We start from the raw sequence: 18518 nt of genomic DNA, 5'->3' as shown, positions 1-18518 counted from the left end.
GTGGTGGCACATGCTTATAATCCCAGATACTCAGGAGGCTGAGGCAGGAGAATCGTGACACAGCAGGCGGAGGTTGCAGGGAGCCAATATTGTGCCGGTGCACTCCAGCCTGAGTGACAGAGGGAGACTCCCTCTCCAAAAAAAATAAAATTAAATTAATTCATTAATACAATTACATAGGATTATTTTTGCTTATTTTGCTAAAATGTACATCACACAAAATTTACCAACTTTTTTTGTTGTTGTTGAGACGGAGTCTTGCTCTGTCACCAGGCTGGAGTGCAGTGGCACGATCTCTGCTCACTGCAACTTCCGCCTCCCGGGTTCAAGCGATTCTCCTGCCTCAGCCTCCCAAGTAGCTGAAACTACAGGCAAGCACCACCATGCCCAGCTAATTTCTGTATTTTTAGTAGAGACGGGGTTTCACCATGTCGGCCAGGATGGTCTCGATCTCTTGACCTCAACCACCATCCATCTCCAGAACTTTTTAATTCAACCCAAACTAAAACTCTACCCTCTAAACAATAACTTCACAATACCCCCTCCCTCCAGCCCCTGGTAACCACTATTTTACTTTCTGTCTAGGCATTTGACTATTTGAGATACCTCATATAAGCGAAATCATATAATTGTCCTTTTGTGTGTCTTGATACGGTTACCATATTTTCAAGGTGCATCCATGTTGTAGCATGTACTTTATTTTTGTTTTTTTTTTTTTTGTTTTTGAGACAGTATCTCACTCTGTCACGCAGGCTGTAGTGCAGTGGCGTGATAATGGCTCACTGCAGTCTTGACCTCCTGGGCTCAAGCCATCCCCCCAGCTTAGCCTCCTAAGTAGCTTTGGATTACAGGCATGAACCACTGCACCTAGCTCCATGTAATTTTAGTAAAAATACCTTTTAAATTTGTTTGCCTGATTTCTACTGAAAATCACACAACTAAGACTAATTTCAAAGACAAAACAGCATTTTACATATTTGCTATGGTTTGAATGAGGATCCTCCAAAATTGAGGTGTTGCCAACGTGATAGTATTAAGAGGTGGACCTTTGAAAAATGATTGGGACAGAAGGGTTCCTTCCTCATTAATAGGACTAGGTTCCCTTAGAAAGGGGATTGACAGCGAAGTTAGTCCTCTCTTGCCCTTCTGCCTTGTGCATGTGAAGACACAGTGTTCCTCCCCCCCACAGCATGCAGCCTTCACTAGACACTAAATGTCAGGGCCTTGATCTTACACTTCTCAGTCTTAAGAAATATGAGAACTAGACTTCTGCTCTTTGTAAATTACCCAGTCTCAGTTATTGTGTTATAGCAGCACAAAATGGATCAAGACAATATTATTACCAATTAATCTTTAATAGACCAGGCACGGTGGCTCTCGTCTGTAATACCAATACTTTGGGAGGTCAAGGCAGGTGAATCACTTGAGGTCAGGAGAATCACTTAAACCCAGGAAGAAGAGGTTGCAGTGAGCCAGGATTGAGCCACTACACTCCAGCCTAGGTGACAGAGTGAGAGAGTCTGTCTCAAAAAACAAACAAAAAAATTTCTTTATTGAAGATATTACGGGCCGGGCATGGTGGCTCATACCTATCATCCCAGCACTTTGGGAGGCCAAGGCAGATGGATCACTTAAGGTCAGGAGTTCAAGACCAGCCTGGCCAACGTGGTGAAACCCTGTCTCTCCTAAAAATATAAAAGTTAGCCAGGTGTGGAGGCTCACACCTGTAATCCCAGCTACTCAGGAGGGTGAGGCAGGAGAATCGCTTGAACCCAGAGGTGGAGGTTGCAGTGAGCCCAGATAATGCCACTGCACTCCAGCCTAGGTGACAAAGTGAGACTCCATCTCAAAAAAAACAAGAAATGATGTTGAAAACCTATTTGTAAATCATTTGTATCTTTGCAGATTATTTGTAGAGACATGTGAAATACACCAAACACTATTGTCATATAGCACCAAACTGAAATAATTCAACGTGAGGCCTATTTTGTTAGCACCAATGGAATGTTTTGACTAAATCTCAAATACATTTTTTTCTTTTTCTTTTCTTTCTTTCTTTCTTTTTTTTTTTTTTTTTGAGACAGAGTTTCACTCTTGGTGCCCAGGCTGGAGTGCAATGGTGCAATCTCGGCTCACTGCAACCTCCACCTCCTGGGTTCAAGCAATTTTCTTGCCTCAGCCTTGCAACTAGCTGGCTAGCTGGGATTACAGCCACCTGCCACTACATCCAGCTGATTTTTTTGTTTTTGCTTTTGTTTTTTGAGACAGAGTTTCGCTCTTTTGTCCAGGCCGGAGTAAAGTGGCACAATCTTGATTCACGGCAACCTCCGCCCCTGGCTTCAAGCAATTCTCCTGCTTCAGCCTCCTGAGTAGCTGGGATTATAGGCGTCCGCCACCATGCCTGGCTACTTTTTGTATTTTTAGTAGAGACGGGGTTTCGCCATGTTGGCCAGGTTGGTCTCGAACTCCTTACCTCAGGTGATCCACCCGCCTCGGCCTCCCAAAGTGCTAGGATTGCAGACATGCGGCCTCCCAAAGTGCTATGATTACAGGCATGAGCCACTGTACCCCACTTTTTTATTTTTTTTAGTTTTAGTAGAGATGGAGTTTCTCCATGTTGGTCAGGCTGGTCTTGAACTCCCGACCTCAGGTGATCTGCCCGCCTTGGCCTCCCAAAGTGCTGAGATTAAGACATGAGCCACCGCGCCCAGCCCCCCCACCCTTTTTTTTTTTTTTTTTTTTTGAGACTGAATCTCGCTCTGTCGCCCAGGCTGGAGTGCAGTGGCCCGATCTCGGCTCTCCACAACCTCTGTCTCCCAGGTCTAAGCAATTCTCCTGCCTCAGCCTCCTGAGTAGCTGGGATTACAGGCATGTGCCACCACATCTGGCTATCTTAAATTCTTTGACCTAAATTGTTCATAATACCTTCCCATGTTTCTTTGTTTCATTTTTGTCTTCCCCCCACCCTCCAGAAATATCCATAAGTTCCTAATATGGCCCTGGCAGTCACAGCTCAATGGCATCTTCACCCAACAAACCCTAGACTCTCTGCTGCCCCGACCAGGCGACCGGCCTGAGAAGTGAGGCACCAAAGGGCGGTAGGGTGTGACAGGCTGCTACAGTTACTACTTGAGACCATCATTATGATAGTTTGTTACTACTTGAGACCGTCATTACAAGACTGAAGGAAGGAGGACAAATGTAGAAATGAAAAATTAAAAGAAACTTTTAAAGAAAGGGCCAGGGGAAGAAGACAGGTCCCTGCTTCTAGTGAGCAAAGGCAGCCGCCCGAGCCTCTACAGCCCTTCCTATTTATTGGGTAGAAAGAGCAGGGAGCAGGAGGTAATGATTGGTCAGCGGCTTAACTGAGCACAAGTTAACATGATTGCTAACAAGCTTCAGATGTGCCTAATTACAAGAAACACTTGCATCTGGGGTGTGACTGCCCTCAGCATTCCTTCTGGGTGGCAGATACAGTTTGTCAGTTTGCCAACATGCTGCTTTCATGAGAAGTTTGCCGTTTACTTACGTAGCCTACAGTGGTATACCGAGTTGATCATGACCCTCACTCTTTTGGCCTTCAACAGTAGGGAGCCAGGGGAGGAAGCATCAGGAATGGCACAAGGTCATAATGCTGGTGAGCAGGGGGCCATCAGCCCCAGGAGCAAAGGCCACTTGACAGACCTGGAGGTGGGGTGAGTGCCAGAATGCTGTGGATTACTCAGAGTGGAGGATTACTCACAGAGTGGAGGTGGAGACAGGCCACCCCCTCTGCTCCCCTTCAAGTCTTGAGGCCTGAGATGGCTCCAAGTGTCCTTAGAGTGGGGCAGAAAGGAAGCTTAGGTCCACCTGGCATGTGGCGAGGCAGGATCCCTAGAGCAAATGTTCTTGGTGGAGTGTGGTGAAGGAGGCTACTTGCCCCTCCAGGACAGAGGGCTTCTTCTTGGTCCAGTGGGAGAAGATGCCTCCTTGGTGATGAAGCGGTGGGTGATTTGGGGTAGATGTGACATTCCTGACGCCAGCTCTTCTGCAAGTCATGGTAAGGCACCGAAGGGTGGCTCCTCTCCCTGCAGCAGCTGTCACTTACCATCCTGTAGACCATGACCTCCTCACGCAGCGCCAGGGCGAGGATCACAGTGAGCCAGCAGGTGCCTGCGGTCCTGGAGCTGGTCGCAGCAGGTCATCCTGCACGCGGTGGAGGCGCCCCCTGTGGGCCGCAGCACATCCCCAGCTTCTGGACGCAGTGTGAGCGAGTGGTCACGCAGCAGCATGCTTGTGTGAAATGCCCCATGAATCTCTGTGCCCACGTCCCTGCAAAGCCCACGGCAGGTGCCCGGGTGCCGGAGCATGCACTCACCCCCCACGGATCTCTGGGCCCAGGGCTCAGCCCGGCATCTGGTCGCTAAAGGTTTACAATTTTATTAATTTGTAGGCACATATTATGAAAGGCTTTTTAACGCCAACAGGAGTGAGGTGTTAGTCTTATTTCCTAGGGGTTTCTCTGGTTTATTTATCCTTAGAAGCAAACTGGATTAATATGCTCTTCACTCTGAATGTGATTTCCAGGATATTAGTTCAAAATAATCTACTGTCTACATTTAAAATTAACACCAATATATTCCCGATCTAACTTCACACCCTCTTAAAAACAAAGATTCTGTTAATTGGCTCAAAATTTGCTTTCTAGTTAAATTCTCTCTTTTTTTATTTTTTATTTTTATTTATTTTCTTTTTTGAGACAGAGTCTCACTCTGTCACCCCGGCTGGAGTGCAAGGTGTGATCTCAGCTCACTGTAACCTCCACCTCCCAGGTTCAAGCGATTCTCCTGCCGCAGCCTCCAGAGTAGCTGAGATTATAGGCTGCCCGCCACCACACCTGGCTAATTTTTGTATTTTTAGTAGAGATGGAGTTTCACCATGTTGGTCAGGCTAGTCTTAAACTCCTGACCTCAAGCAATCCACCCCCCCGGCCTCCCAAAGTCCTGGGATTCCAGGCGTGAGCCACCGCGCCTGGCACTCTTTTTTTTTTTTTTAAGTGAAGTAGTCAGAGGAGGGAGAGTTCAATTTGTAACTGACTGAGAATTGAGATAACTCATTTACTCTACCGGCTCATCTTGGACCAGCGTTTTTTTTTTTTTGGTTTTTTTTTTTGATACTATGTCCAGCCCAGGCTGGAGTGCAGTGGCTCCATCATGACTCATTGTAGCCTCAACCTCCAGGGCTCAAGTGATCCTCCCACCTCAGCCTCCCAAGTACATAGGATCACAGATGTGTGCCACCACACCTGGCTAATGTTCGTATATTTTGTAGAGATGGGGTTTCACCGTGTTGCTCAGGCTGATCTCAAACTCCTGGGCTCAAGGGATTCACCTGCCTTGGCCTCCCAAAGTGCTGGGATTACAGGCATGAGCCACCATGCCCAGCCCAGCCTCAAATTCTGAATTTCAGCCTTAACATGGTCACACATTGTAAGTCAACCTTACAGAGCAGTGGTCTCCAACCTTTTTGGCACAAGGGAAGACAGTTTTGTGGAAGACAATTTTTCCATGGACGAAGGGGGTGGGGGTGGTTTCAGGATGAAACTGCTCCACCTCAGATCATCAGGTATTAGATTCTCACAGGGAGCCTGCAACCTCCATTCACAATAGGGTTCCCAGTCCTATGAAAATTGAATGCTAACGCTGATCTGACAGGAGGCGGAGCTCAGCAGTAATGCTCATTCAGCAGTTGCTCATCTCCTGCTGTGTGGCCCGGTTCCTAACAGGTCCCAGCCAGGGGTTTGGGGACCGTGTTATAGAGCACTATTCCAGCTCTAAAACTTTGTGCCTTCACATTGTCTTTGTCTATGCCTTTCCCTATTCATCTGCCACTGATGACTGCAGCTGCCTATGTTAAGATCTTATGTTGTGTCAAGGAGTTGAGGAATTTTAAACTCCAAGTAATGGGGAACTTCAGAGCTTTGGAGACAAAAAGAGTGATGAGACCTAAAAAGATATAGTATTATTCTTTCCACTGAACTTGACTGAGATCTTCCATTCAATTATACTCACTTTTACTTTTTGTTTTGAGACAGAGTCTTGCTGTGTCACCCAAGCTGAAGTGCAGTGGCATGATCTTGGCTCATTGCAACCTTTGCCTCCCAGGTTTAGGCAATTCTCCCACCTCAGCCTCCTGAGTAGCTGGGATTTACAGACACATGCCACCATGCCCGGCTAATTTTTTTTTTTTTGAGATGGCATTTCGCTCTTTTAGCCCTGGCTGGAGTACAATGGCATGATCTTGGGTCACTGCAACCTCTGCCTCCGGGGCTTAAGCGATTCTCGTGCCTCCAGAGTAACCAGGACTACAGGCGTGCGCCACCACGCCCGGCTAATGTTTTGTGTTTTTAGTAGAGATGGGGTTTCACCACGTTGGCCAGGCTGGTCTCGAACTCCTGACCTCAGGTGATCCGCCTGCCTCGGCCTCCCGAAGTGCTGGGATTGCAGGCGTGAGCCACTGTGCCTGGCCATACTTTTACATTACATGTAGCAAATTGTACACTGTATATATATAAAGTGGCTATTAGCAACTCTTACTGGCTCATGACACTAAGAGAGGACCAAAGAAATCACAAGAGGAAAATAGGTCAATGTAAGAATTTTAAAGATAGCAATTTTGAAAATCAGAAGTTTATGAAAACAATCTCAGTTGTCCTCAGTGAGATGAGAAAACCAGTAAGTCAATATTAATTGGCACTGCCATTTTCTTCAAGACTATTGAGACTGTCCTTTCTAATTTTTGATATAAAATTAGTAGTAGGAGATAATTTTTTCTAATGATTTTTCCCAGTGAAGTAGCTAAAAAGATGAAAAGAAACCCTGGGTACAGTCCAGATCAGTGATGACAGTTACTGCAGCTGGGGAGGTGAGGGATGGTAAATAGGACCTTCACGTCTATGTTTTCTCCCTTCCTTCCTTATAGTGAGCACACATTAATTTTACATTAAAAAAATAAAAATCAGGCCAGGCGCGGTGGTTCACACCTGTAATCCCAGCACTGTGGGAGGACGAAGCGGGCGGATCACCTGAGGTCCGAGTTCGAGACCAGCTTGGCCAATATGGCAAAACCCATCTCTACTAAAAATACAAAAAATTAGCCAGGCATGGTGGTGGGCACCTATAATCCCAGCTACTCGGGATGCTGAGGCAGGAGAATCGCTTGAACCTGGGAGGCAAGATCGTGCCATTGCACTCCAGCCTGGGCAACAAGAGCAAAACTCTGCCTCTAAATAAATAAATGAATAAATAAATAAATAAAAATTAAAAACTAAAAACTAGAAAAGGAAAAAAATTAAATTATTCCTGTACAGCCATACTTGCATTTTTATCTTCTCTTCTTAACTTAGTTGATTTTTTTTTTAAAGGGGTAGGGGTTTTATTATGTTGCCTCATCTGGACTCCAACTCCTGGGCTCCAGGGATCCTCCCTCAGTCTACCAAGCAGTAGGGACTACAGGTTTATGCCACTGAGCCCGTATCATCTAACACTGTATTATGAAAGGTGTCAAACATATGGAAAATTTGAAGGCTATTTACAAGGAACATAGGTCAATGAAACACCTGTCTTTTGAATTTTTTACCTTTAATTACTATGTGTGGAATTGATGGCGCCTTCTAGGTGTGCAGTATGATGATGAAATAAATGAATTTAAGGTGAGGATCTAATTTTATTTTTTAAATTGATAAATCTGATAGTTATGCCAAATTATCTCAAACAGCCACTGATTGATTTCAGTAGTTGGCTCAAATACAAAAGAGTCTAATTATACTATGAATCTGTGATTCAGTTGATTGACAAGCTTTAATGAAATAATGAGTATATTTGTTTATTTATTTTAGAGACAGGGTCTCACTCTGTCACCCAGGCTGGAGTAGCATGTTCTCGGCTCACCGCAACCTCTGCCTCCTGGGTTTAAGCTATTCTCATGCCTCAGCCTCCCAAGTAGCTGGGATTACAGGCATGCGCCACCACACTAATTTTTGTACTTTAACAGAGACGGGGTTTCACTATGTTGGCCAGGCTGGTTTTGAATCCCTGACCTCAAGTGATTTACCCCACTCAGCCTCCCAAAGTGCTGGGATTATAAGCATGAGCCACCGTGCCCAGTCTGAAATAATGAGTACGTTGATAACTTGCAAACAGCTGGGCGCAGTGGCTCATGCCTGTAATCCCAGCACTTTGGGAGGCCGAGGCGGATGGATCACAAGGTCAGGAGATCGAGACCATCCTGGCTAACACGGTGAAACCCCATCTCTACTAAAAAATACAAAAAATTAGCTGGGCGTGGTGGCGGGCACCTGTAGTCCCAGCTATTCGGGAGGCTGAGGCATGAGAATGGCATGAACCCAGGAGGCGGAGCTTGCAGTGAGCCGAGATGGCACCACTGCACTCCAGCCTGGGTGACAGAGCAAGACTCCAACTTAAAAAAAAAAAAAAAAGAAAGAAAGATAATTTGCAAACAAATTTCAAAACTTATTCTACATCTCTAGAGTATTCTCTGGGCTGCTAGAGAATCCCAAACATCCCAAAGCCACATTTAGATCCAAGTCTGAAAATACTAAATGATCTAGTTGTCAAAAATCAAAATGGTGGCCGGGCATGGTGGCTCAAGCCTGTAATTCCAGCACTTTGGGAGGCTGAGGTGGGAGGATCGCTTGAGACCAGGAGTTCAAGACTAGCTTGGACAACATAGTGAGACCCTATCTCTATTTAAAACAAACAAACAAACAAACAAACATTCAAAATGGTTAGAAGTTAATGAGGATGATTCTCATGGGTATTCCAAAATACACTGGCATCGTTGAGAGTCTGCAAGTATTCCTAGTGTCATCCCATAAGAATGCACCTTGTGTTCTAGTCGCTGCTCATATGCCATTTTGTTTCACAGGAATAGTATATAAAAATTTAATATATTATAAAATTGACATCAGAAATCAGAAACAGAAGGGAGATTTACTAAATACACAGTGATGGGGCTGCTGACCATCTAAAATAACTTAGATTCCTAATTTTCATTGGTGTGTCTCAAATTTCAAGCATGCCATCTCTTTTCACAGGGAGGAAAAAGCCCATAACACTTGAAGGTTAACTTAATATATACTTATTTTAATATTTTTTATATTTTTATCAACATAAAATAGGTAAATATACTTACAGTTCACATACAATAATAAATGCTAAAACATTTACAAATTAAATTAAAACAAAAATGAAACCAATAAAATGGAAATTAACCATCATTAACATAACAAATAATGCTGTTTTGTTCAAATAAAAATATTTTGCTCAAACGAAGTAAATCACAAGTATTTGGTTTAATAGCAAAAAGCTGTAGTTTCAGATCCCATTCTGTAAACTGAGTAGTTTTACTTTAATAATAATGTTGAGAATGCTTGTTCACGTAAGTATCTTATTCAAACTAGTATTGATCAATTCAAGCCTTTCTTTCCTCTTTTAAGGTAATTAGAACACTATATATATATATATATATATATTTTTTTTTTTTTTTTTTTTTTTTTTGAGACTGAGTCTCATTCTGTTGCTCAGGCTGGAGTGCAGTGGTGCAATCTCAGCTTACTGTAACCTCTGCCTCCTGGTTCAAGCAATTCTCCTGCCTCAGCCTCCTGAGTAGCTGGGACTACAGGCGTGTGCCACCATACCTAGCTAATTTTTGTATTTTTAACAAAGACCAGGTTTTGCCATGTTGGCCAGGCTGGTCTTGAACTTCTGACCTCCATTATCTACCCACCTGGGCCTCCCAAAGTGCTGGGATTACAGGCATTGAGTCACCGCGCCCGGCCAATAACAGAATATTAACCAAACCCATCAAATGGCAGTCATTAAATGCCAATTTTTAAATAGGTGTAAATTGATAGATTTTGAAGATTAACAATCTTCAAAATTGTTGTTAATCTTCATTGCCTAATGATGATTGAAACTAATTAGTTTTAGATTTAGAATGGAAACATTTTTTGCTATTTATTTGCTAACATACTTATTGCTAAGGAACTGTTGCAAGTTACTCTGTAGAGGAGACTTACAACAGGATAGTACTGACTCTTGCAGCACAGATGTTTTCTGAGTAATGTAAGATTCTGATCATCATGCCAAAAAACAAATCAGGTATATTATGTGTACAACAACAGCGCACCATCATTTTTCTCATTTTCATATAATCTGCGTTCTGCAGCATCAACAGCTTTATTTTTTTTCAGATCAGATTTTAATTTTGAGTACTTAACACTATTGTTGATGTGCATTTCACTTTCTTCATGTTTACTAAGAATATGTGATAAATGTTGCCAATCTTTGCAACCATTTTCATTTTTCAGTTGATTTTTTCCTTCCCCAAAGAGTCTGCAATATAGACAAAACACAGAATCTTTTGAGGTCGAATAAAGTAACCAGGATCTAGTGGTTTTTTCACCGTTTGGAAGAATCCGTGTATAATAAGTTTCTGAAAACTTTCTCCCTGTATTATCTTTTGGAAAGTTAAAATTTCTTACTTGAGGCGGAACATTTTCAACAAGAATGTCCCGTTGTTTAATATTCAAAATTCGGGGCCACGTACCTGGATCTGCGGAAAGCACAACTGGTACAATGGAGTCTTCAAAATTTTTCTCTTCCAGTTGCTCTTGAAATGTATCAGCTATGGCTGACGCGGAAGGAGGAGGTAAATTCACATTCTCTTTGATGAGTAATGTATCCGTGCCACATTCTACCGAAAGGTGTAGCTCTGAAGTCTTTTCCTTTTTTTCTGTGATTCCATCTATTTTTTTCAAAAGTGTACTTGACGATCCACAGAATTGTTTCTCATTTTCTTCTCTAACAGCATTCCTTTTTCTATTTTCTGATGCTGTTAATTTTTTTGATTTTGTTTCCATCATCTGAGGACAAAGAGGATAGATTACAATTTTACTTTAGGTTAAACTTTAAAAAATTAATGTATATTCAAATGCTCAATAAGCACATGCTCATCATTAGGCATCAAAGAAATGCCTATCAAAAAGACAATGACGACCAGGTGTGGTGGCTCACGCCTGTAATCCCAGCACTTTGGGAGGCCAAGGCGGGTGGATCATTTGAGGTCAGGAGTTCGAAAACAAGTCTGGTCAGCATGGTGAAACCCTGTCTCTACTAAAAATACAAAAATTAGCCAGGCCATACTGGCATGTGCCTGTAATCCCAGCTACTCGGGAGCCTGAAGCAGGAAAATCGCTTGAACCCAGGAGGCAGAGGTTAAGCTGAGCTGAGATCACAGCACTGCACTCCAGTCTGGACGACAGAGTGAGACCCTGTCCCAGAAGAAGAAGAAGAAGAAGAAGAAGAAAAAAAGGTGACAATGTACCACTTCATATTGAAGAAGATGGCTATCATAAATAGAGAATGAGGCTGGGTGTGGTGACTCACGCCTATAATCCCAGGACTTTGGGAGGCTGAGGCGGGTGGATCAGCTGAAGTCTGGGGTTTGAAACCAGCCAGGGCAATATGGTGAAACCCCGTCTCTACTAAAAATACAACATTTAGCCGGGCCTGGTGGGGCAGGTACTGGTAATCGCAGCTACTCGGGAGACTGAGACACAAGAGACCTCACTTCAACCCTGGAGGCAGAGGTTGCAGTGAGCTGAGATCATGCCACTGTACTCCAGCCTGGGCAACAGAGCAAGACTGCATGCTTTAAAAAAAAAAAAAGGAGAACGAAAGTCTTGGCAAAGATGTGGAGAAACTGGAACCTCTCTAAGATCCTGGTGGGAAATGTAAAGTGGCGTAGCCACTTTTGAAAACTGTCTGGCTCAAAAAAACAAAAAACAAAAGACAAAAAATAAATTAGATGAGTGTGGTAGCAGGTGCCTGTAATCCAAGCTACTCAGGAGGCTGAGACAGAAGAATTGCTTCAACCTGGAAGGCGGAGGTTGCAGCCAGCTGAGATCATGCTACTGCACACCAGCCTGGGTGACAGTGCGAGACTTCGTCTCAAAAAACAAAAAAATGAAAACTGGAAGTTTGTCGAAGTTTAAACAGAGTTACCATATGACCCAGCAATTCCACTCCAAGGTATATACCCAAAAGAAATAAAAATATATGGACACACAGGCCAGCCACGGTGCCTCACGCCTGTAATCTCAACACTTTGGGAGGCCGAGGTGGGTGGATCACGAGGTGAGGAGTTTAAGACCAGCCTAACCAAGATGGTGAAAACCCGACTCTACTAAAAATACAAAAATTTGCTGGGTGTGGTGGCGGGCGCCTGTAATCCCAGCTACTTGGGAGGCTGAGGCAGAAAATTGCTTGAACACGGGAGGCAGAGGTTGCAGTGAGCTGAGATCTCACCACTGCACTCCAGCCTGGGTGACAGGAGCAAGACTCCGTCTCAAAAAAAAAAAAAAAAAGTATGTCCACACAAAAACTTAGACACAAACGTTCATGGTAATATTACTCATAATAGTCAAAAAGTAGAAACGACTCAAATGTCCCATCACAGATGAAAGAATAGATATAAATACAGTATTATCTATGCAATGGATAAAAACAAATGAAGTACTGATGTATGCTACAACATGGGAAAAAATTAAAAATAGTATGACACATGAAAAAACTAGTTGCGAAGTACTTGTGTGATTCTATTTATGTGAAATGTCACACAAGAGGCAAATTTATAGGCAGAAGATAGACTAACAGTTGCCTAGAACTTTAGAGGAGTTGGAGTTGAAAAGGGGACTGTTAATAGATAGGGGGTTTATTTTTGGGATGATGAAAATGTTCTAAGATTGGTGAATTTTAGGGTATGTTAACTACATCTCAATAAAGTGGTTATAAAAACTAATGTGAAAGTCACTAAAATTTAACAGCAATTAATTTTAATGGTGAAATTTCCATAAATAATCCCTTCAATACATGGGCCCAAACACACACAAATATGAAGAGAGAGCTCTAATTCAGGTATACATACTACTTTGTTCATCAATTATTAATGATAAGTGATTACTTTTTAAATAGGTCATAAATACTTAGGGATTTAAAGTGAGTACTAAGCATACTATTTTAGTTCACTAATACAAAGAACATTTTTAAAATCTGATTTTAATTGAAACAATGTGCTTAAAAAACATCTCCTTGCTCAAAAGCAGACCATTTAGATGTTGCTAGATTAACACTGTAAATTCAAAGTAGTATGTATGTGTATTAACATTGTTAAATAAGGTCACCGTATCTGTCAGAAATTTAATTTTTATTTTGTTTTTGAACATTTTACTACCATTTACTGAAATCTGTTGTAATAAAGACACATTACCTATTTTGTTGTCAATAAAATTATAATAAAAACACTAAAAAGATTTAACATAATAAAGATGTATAAAATGTGAATGGCATCCTATTAGCTATACACAACACAACTTGAGTACCATATGCAATGCAGTGAAAGAAAATAAAAATGGACTTGTTCTGTTTCATTCTGAAAGTAATGTGGCAGCTTTAAAGTAAAAAATGCAGAGGTGTGGGCCAGGTGCGGAGGCTCACGCCTGTAATCCCAGCACTTTAGGAGGCAGAGGCAGGCGGATCACCTGAGGTCAGGAGTTCAAGACCAGCCTCGCCAACATGGTAAAACCCCCATCTCTACTAAAAATACAAAAATTAGCCAGGCGTGGGGGCGCGCACCTGTAATCCCAGCTACTCGGGAGGCTGAGGCAGGAGAATTGCTTGAACCTGGGAGGCGGAGGTTGCAGTGGGCTGAGATTGTGCCATTGCACTCCAGCCTGGGAGACAGAGTGAGACTCTGCAATCAATCAATCGATGCAGAGATGTGATATGATCAGATAAATAAATGCAAAGATGTGACATGATCAAATTTGTCCTTTGGAAAGATTGCTCTAATTGTATTATGAATTCTCAACCTATGTAAGGAAGCAAGCAGCACACAGAGCAGTGAAGAAACTGTAGTAGTAATTCTGGCAAAAGATGATGTTAGCTCTGTCTAGGATTATAGCAGTAGAGATAAGAGTTGAGAAGTGCTCAGGAAGTAGAATTTGGATTAGTTGGTAATTGATTGGCTCTAGGGGCTAAGGAAGAAAGAAGAGTAAACAATGACCCTAAGTTTCCGAATGGGCATTTGGGTGGATAGTGGGTTCATTTACTGATATAGGAAACAAAGGAAACCAGTTTTCGACACAATGAGTTTGAATTTCAATGATGGATGGCATATAAGGCGGTGGTCCCGTAAGAGTATAATGGAGCTGAAAAATTCCTATCACCTAGTGATGTTGTAGCAATGCAACACACACCACTCAACCATTTGTCGTAAACAAACCTACTATGCTGACAGGCATACCAAAGTATAGCACATACAAGTAATAATACTTGATAATAAGCAATTGTTACTGGCTTATGTATTTACTTTTTTTTTTTTTTTTTTTTTTTTGAGATGGAGTCTCGCTCTGTTGCCTCGGCTGGAGTGCAGTGGCGCGATCTTGGCTCACTGCAAGCTCCGCCTCCCGGGTTCACGCCATTCTCCTGCCTCAGCCTCCCGAGTAGCTGGGACTACAGGCGCCCGCACCACGCCCGGCTAATTTTTTTTTGTATTTTTAGTACAGACGGGGTTTCACCGTGTTAGCCAGGATGGTCTCCATCTCCTGACCTCGTGATCCGCCCGCCTCGGCCTCCCAAAGTGCTGGGATTACAGGCGTGAGCCACCGCGCCCGGCCTATACTTTATTTTTTTAAAGAGACGAGGTCTCATTACATTGTCCAGGCTGGAGTGCAGTGGCTATTCACAGGCATGAACAGATACACACAGTGTACCCAGCTTATACAGAAGTATTTCAGAAGAAGGCAGTTATCAAAGGAGAGGACAGCTCCATACAAGTTACTGTCCCTGAACACTGAAACGGAACAGGGACCCCCTGTGGGCATCCCCAAGCATAAAAATAAAGGAAAACCTTGAGTTCCTTCAAGGGAAATTCCAGGCACCTAGCTAGCCTTGAAAAGTAAATGAGTAAATTAATAAGCAAAAAGGTAATAATAGCTTAAAACAACAGCTGGGAAAGTTAAAGAGTCAGATGTTTTCTTCCCTAGAGAAACTAAAGTTAACATCTTAATATATGTCCCTGAGTTGTTTTTCAAAACTCTGGACCTCTACCAAAAGTCTGCTGGCATCCACTGGCATGTGGACCCCAGATAAAGGGGAACTGAGGACTGAACTCTGACCACTATTCTTTTTTCTAAATTTCTTCCTAAGGAGCCTGGAGGAGGGCATGCCCACAGGCCAGAGCTAACATTCTTTTCTGCTGATCCCAATTTTTTTTTTTTTTTTTTGAGATGGAGTCGCTCTGACGCCCAGGCTGGAGTGCAGTGGCACGATCTTGGCTCATTGCAAGCTCCGCCTCCCAGGTAAAGGCCATTCTCCTGCCTCAGCCTCCCGAGTAGCTGGGACTACAGATGCCTGCCACCACACCCAGCTAATTTTTGTATTTTTAGTAGAGATGGGGCTTCACCATGTTGGTCAGGCTGGTCTCAAACTCCTGACCTCAGGTGATCCACCCGCCTCAGCTTCCCAAAGTGCTGAGATTACAGGCATGAGCCACCACACCTGGCCGGAGATTATTGAACTAAAGCAGATATAAATCTTGGCCTCAGGGGACTTCTTGGCTTCTTGGGTGGGGGATGAGGCACATGTGTACGTAAATATTCCTATCAGAGGCAACAGTGCACACTAATGAAGGTTTCTATTGGAGGCAATAGTGTACATGAATGATGTGGGTCAAATCTAGCAGTGTGACTGGGGTAAATGCTCTCCAAACTTCAGTATCTTTAACACTTTAAAATTACATATATAGGCCAGGTAAAGTGGCTCATGCCTGCAATTCCAGTGCTTTGGGAGGCCAAGGCGGGCAGACTGCTTGAGCCCATGAGTTAAAAACCAGCCTGGGCAATATGACAAAACCCCACAAAACCCCTGTAGGCATGCACCACCACACCCGGTTAAAACACAAAAGTTAGCAGAGTGTGGTGGCACAAGCCTGCAGTCCCAGCTGCTCCGGAGGCTGAGGTGGGAGGATCACTTGAGCCGCAGGTTGCAGTGAGCAGAGCTCAAGCCACGGCATTCCAGCCTGGCTGACAAGAGGGAGCGACCCTGTCTCAAACAAACAAAACAAAACAAAACAACAGATACATTTAGTATAAAACACCAACTAGTCATACCAGGTTAATTAAAACAAATAGGAGTTCCCTACCACCTCTACCCACTTCCCCTTTACCAGAAGCTAACCACTTACAACCTTTTAAAATAAAACAATTTTTAAAATATATACCATTTAAAAAATATATATATTTTTTTTGAGATAGTCTCGCTCTGTCCTTCAGGCTGGAGTGCAGTGATGAAATCATGGTTCACTCGCTTGCAGCCATGACCTCCCAGGCTCAAGCGATCCTCCGAGCTCAGTCTCCCAAGTAGCTGGGACCACAGGGGCATGCCATGCCACCTAATTTTTCAGTTTTTTTTTTTTTTTTTTTTGTAGAGACAGGGGTCTCACCAGGTTGCTGAGGTTGGTCTTGAACTCCTGGGCTCAAGCAATCCTCTTGCCTCAGCTTTCCAAAGTGCTGGGATTACAGATATAAGCCATTACTCCTGGCAAAAAAAATTTTTGAAGACAAGGCCTTGCTTTGTTGCCCAGGAGGAGTACAGTGGCTATTCACAGGTGTGATCCCAGTGCACTGTAGCCTCAAACGCCTGGACTCAAGTGACCCACTCACCTCAGCCTTTCTAGTAGCTAGTATTACAGGTACACGCCACCATGCCCAGCACTTACATAACTTTTCTAGCTGATTCTTTGGTTATTTATTTCCAAATCTCAAAGTTACTTGTTTGTATCACTATTTACTGAACTTTTTTTTTCCTCCCAGCTTTAAGTATTGACTTCTCGATGAGGAAGATGAAAATTTTGCTTTCCTTCCTCTTACCATGCTCACCATACACTCATCACCCATCCACTTATCTTTGGTTGCAGGATTTCTTGGACAAGATGATTATTTGTTGTGAGGGACTGTGCTGTGCACTGCAAATGTTAACCTCTGGACTCTATCCACTAGATGCCAGCAGCAACCCTCAGGTGTGACAGTCACAAATGTTTCTAGACATTGCCAAATATCCCCATGGGGACAAAAATCATCACTGATTGAGAAGCACTGGCTTAGATCAAGATTCTATCTTTACATTTTATGACGTGTATGTTATTCAGCAATAAGCTACTAAGTGCAAGATTTCAGTTTTTTCTTATGGTGTTCATATATTACTAAGGCTTTCTGTGTTGGCCTTTTCAGAAGGCTGCCACTAATCACTTGAAAATACTCACGTGGTTGGGGTGGAGTGGGGAAGCACATTTATAAAACGTAAAACATTCTGATTATACAGAAATATCATGCCTATATTTGGCAACTATTAATTCATTTATTTATTATTATTTGAGACAGGGTCTTACTCTGTTGCTCAGGTTGAAGTACAGTGACGTGATCTCGGCTCACTGTAACCTCTGCCTCCTGGGCTCAAGTGATCCTCCCACCTCAGCCTTCCAAGTACCTGGGACTACTGGTATGAACCACCATGCTTGGCTAATATATAATTTTCTGAGACAGTCTCACTCTGTCACCCAGGCTGGAGTGCAGTGGCGCCATCTTGGCTCACTGCAACCTCCACCTCCTGGGTTCAAGCGATTCTCCTACCTCAGCCGCCCAAGCAGCTGGGACTACAGGTGTGTGTCACCACACCTGGCTAATTTTTTGTAGAGACAGGGGCCACCATGTTGCCCAGGCTGGTCTCAAACTCCTGAGCTCAAATGATGAACTTGCCTCAGCCTCCACAGGCGTGAGACACCTCGCCTGGCCTTTGCCAACTGTTGATGAGTTACTTTTTCTTTTCTTTTTTGAGACGGAGTCTCGCTTTGTCCCCCAGGCTGGAGTGCAATGGTGTGATCTCGGCTCACTGCAAGCTCCACCTCCCGAGTTCTCGCCATTCTCCTGTCTCAGCCTCCTGAGTAGTTGGGACTACAGGTGCCCGCCACCATGCCCGGCTAATTTTTTGTATTTTCAGTAGAGACGGGGTTTCACCATGTTGGCCAGGATGGTCTTGATCTCCTGACCTCATGATTGACCTGCCTTGGCCTTCCAAAGTGCTGGGATTACAGGCGTGAGCCACCATGCCCAGCCTATTTTTCTTTTTTTTTGAGACAGGGTCTTGCTCTGTCACGAAGACTGGAGTGCAATGTTGTGATCACAGTTCACTGCAGTCCTGACCTCCCAGACTCAGGCCATCCTTTTGCCTCAGGCTCCGAAACAGCTGGGACTACAGCCATGTGCCACCATGCCTGCTAATTTTTTATTTTTTGTAGAGATGGAGTCTCACTATGTTGCCCAGGCTGCTCTCCAACTCCTGGGCTCAAGCAATCCTCTTGTCTCTGCCTCCCAAAGTGCTGGGGTTACAGGTGTGAGCCAC

The 18518-nt window shown here is 43.6% G+C and overlaps 1 protein-coding gene across 19 annotated transcripts in view; it reads right to left on the bottom strand.

Annotated features, from left to right (window-relative positions):
* Positions 1-2934: 2934 nt before the first annotated feature.
* Positions 2935-18518, bottom strand: part of ZMYM5 (zinc finger MYM-type containing 5) — a 48293-nt gene continuing 32709 nt past the window's right edge. For 16 of the 19 annotated variants that reach the window (XM_045376783.3, XM_005585456.5, XM_065532922.2 and 13 more), the window contains one exon: positions 2935-10924. In XM_045376783.3, coding sequence (XP_045232718.2) covers positions 10166-10924 — 759 coding nt within the window. In that variant the 3' untranslated portion in view covers positions 2935-10165. 19 annotated transcript variants of the gene reach the window in all.

The sequence above is a fragment of the Macaca fascicularis genome, chromosome 17 (assembly GCF_037993035.2).
Source record: "Macaca fascicularis isolate 582-1 chromosome 17, T2T-MFA8v1.1".
Classification (NCBI taxonomy): Eukaryota; Metazoa; Chordata; class Mammalia; order Primates; family Cercopithecidae; genus Macaca; species Macaca fascicularis.
Note: the sequence above shows the minus strand (reverse complement) of the source record. Positions and strands in the feature narration are given on the sequence as shown.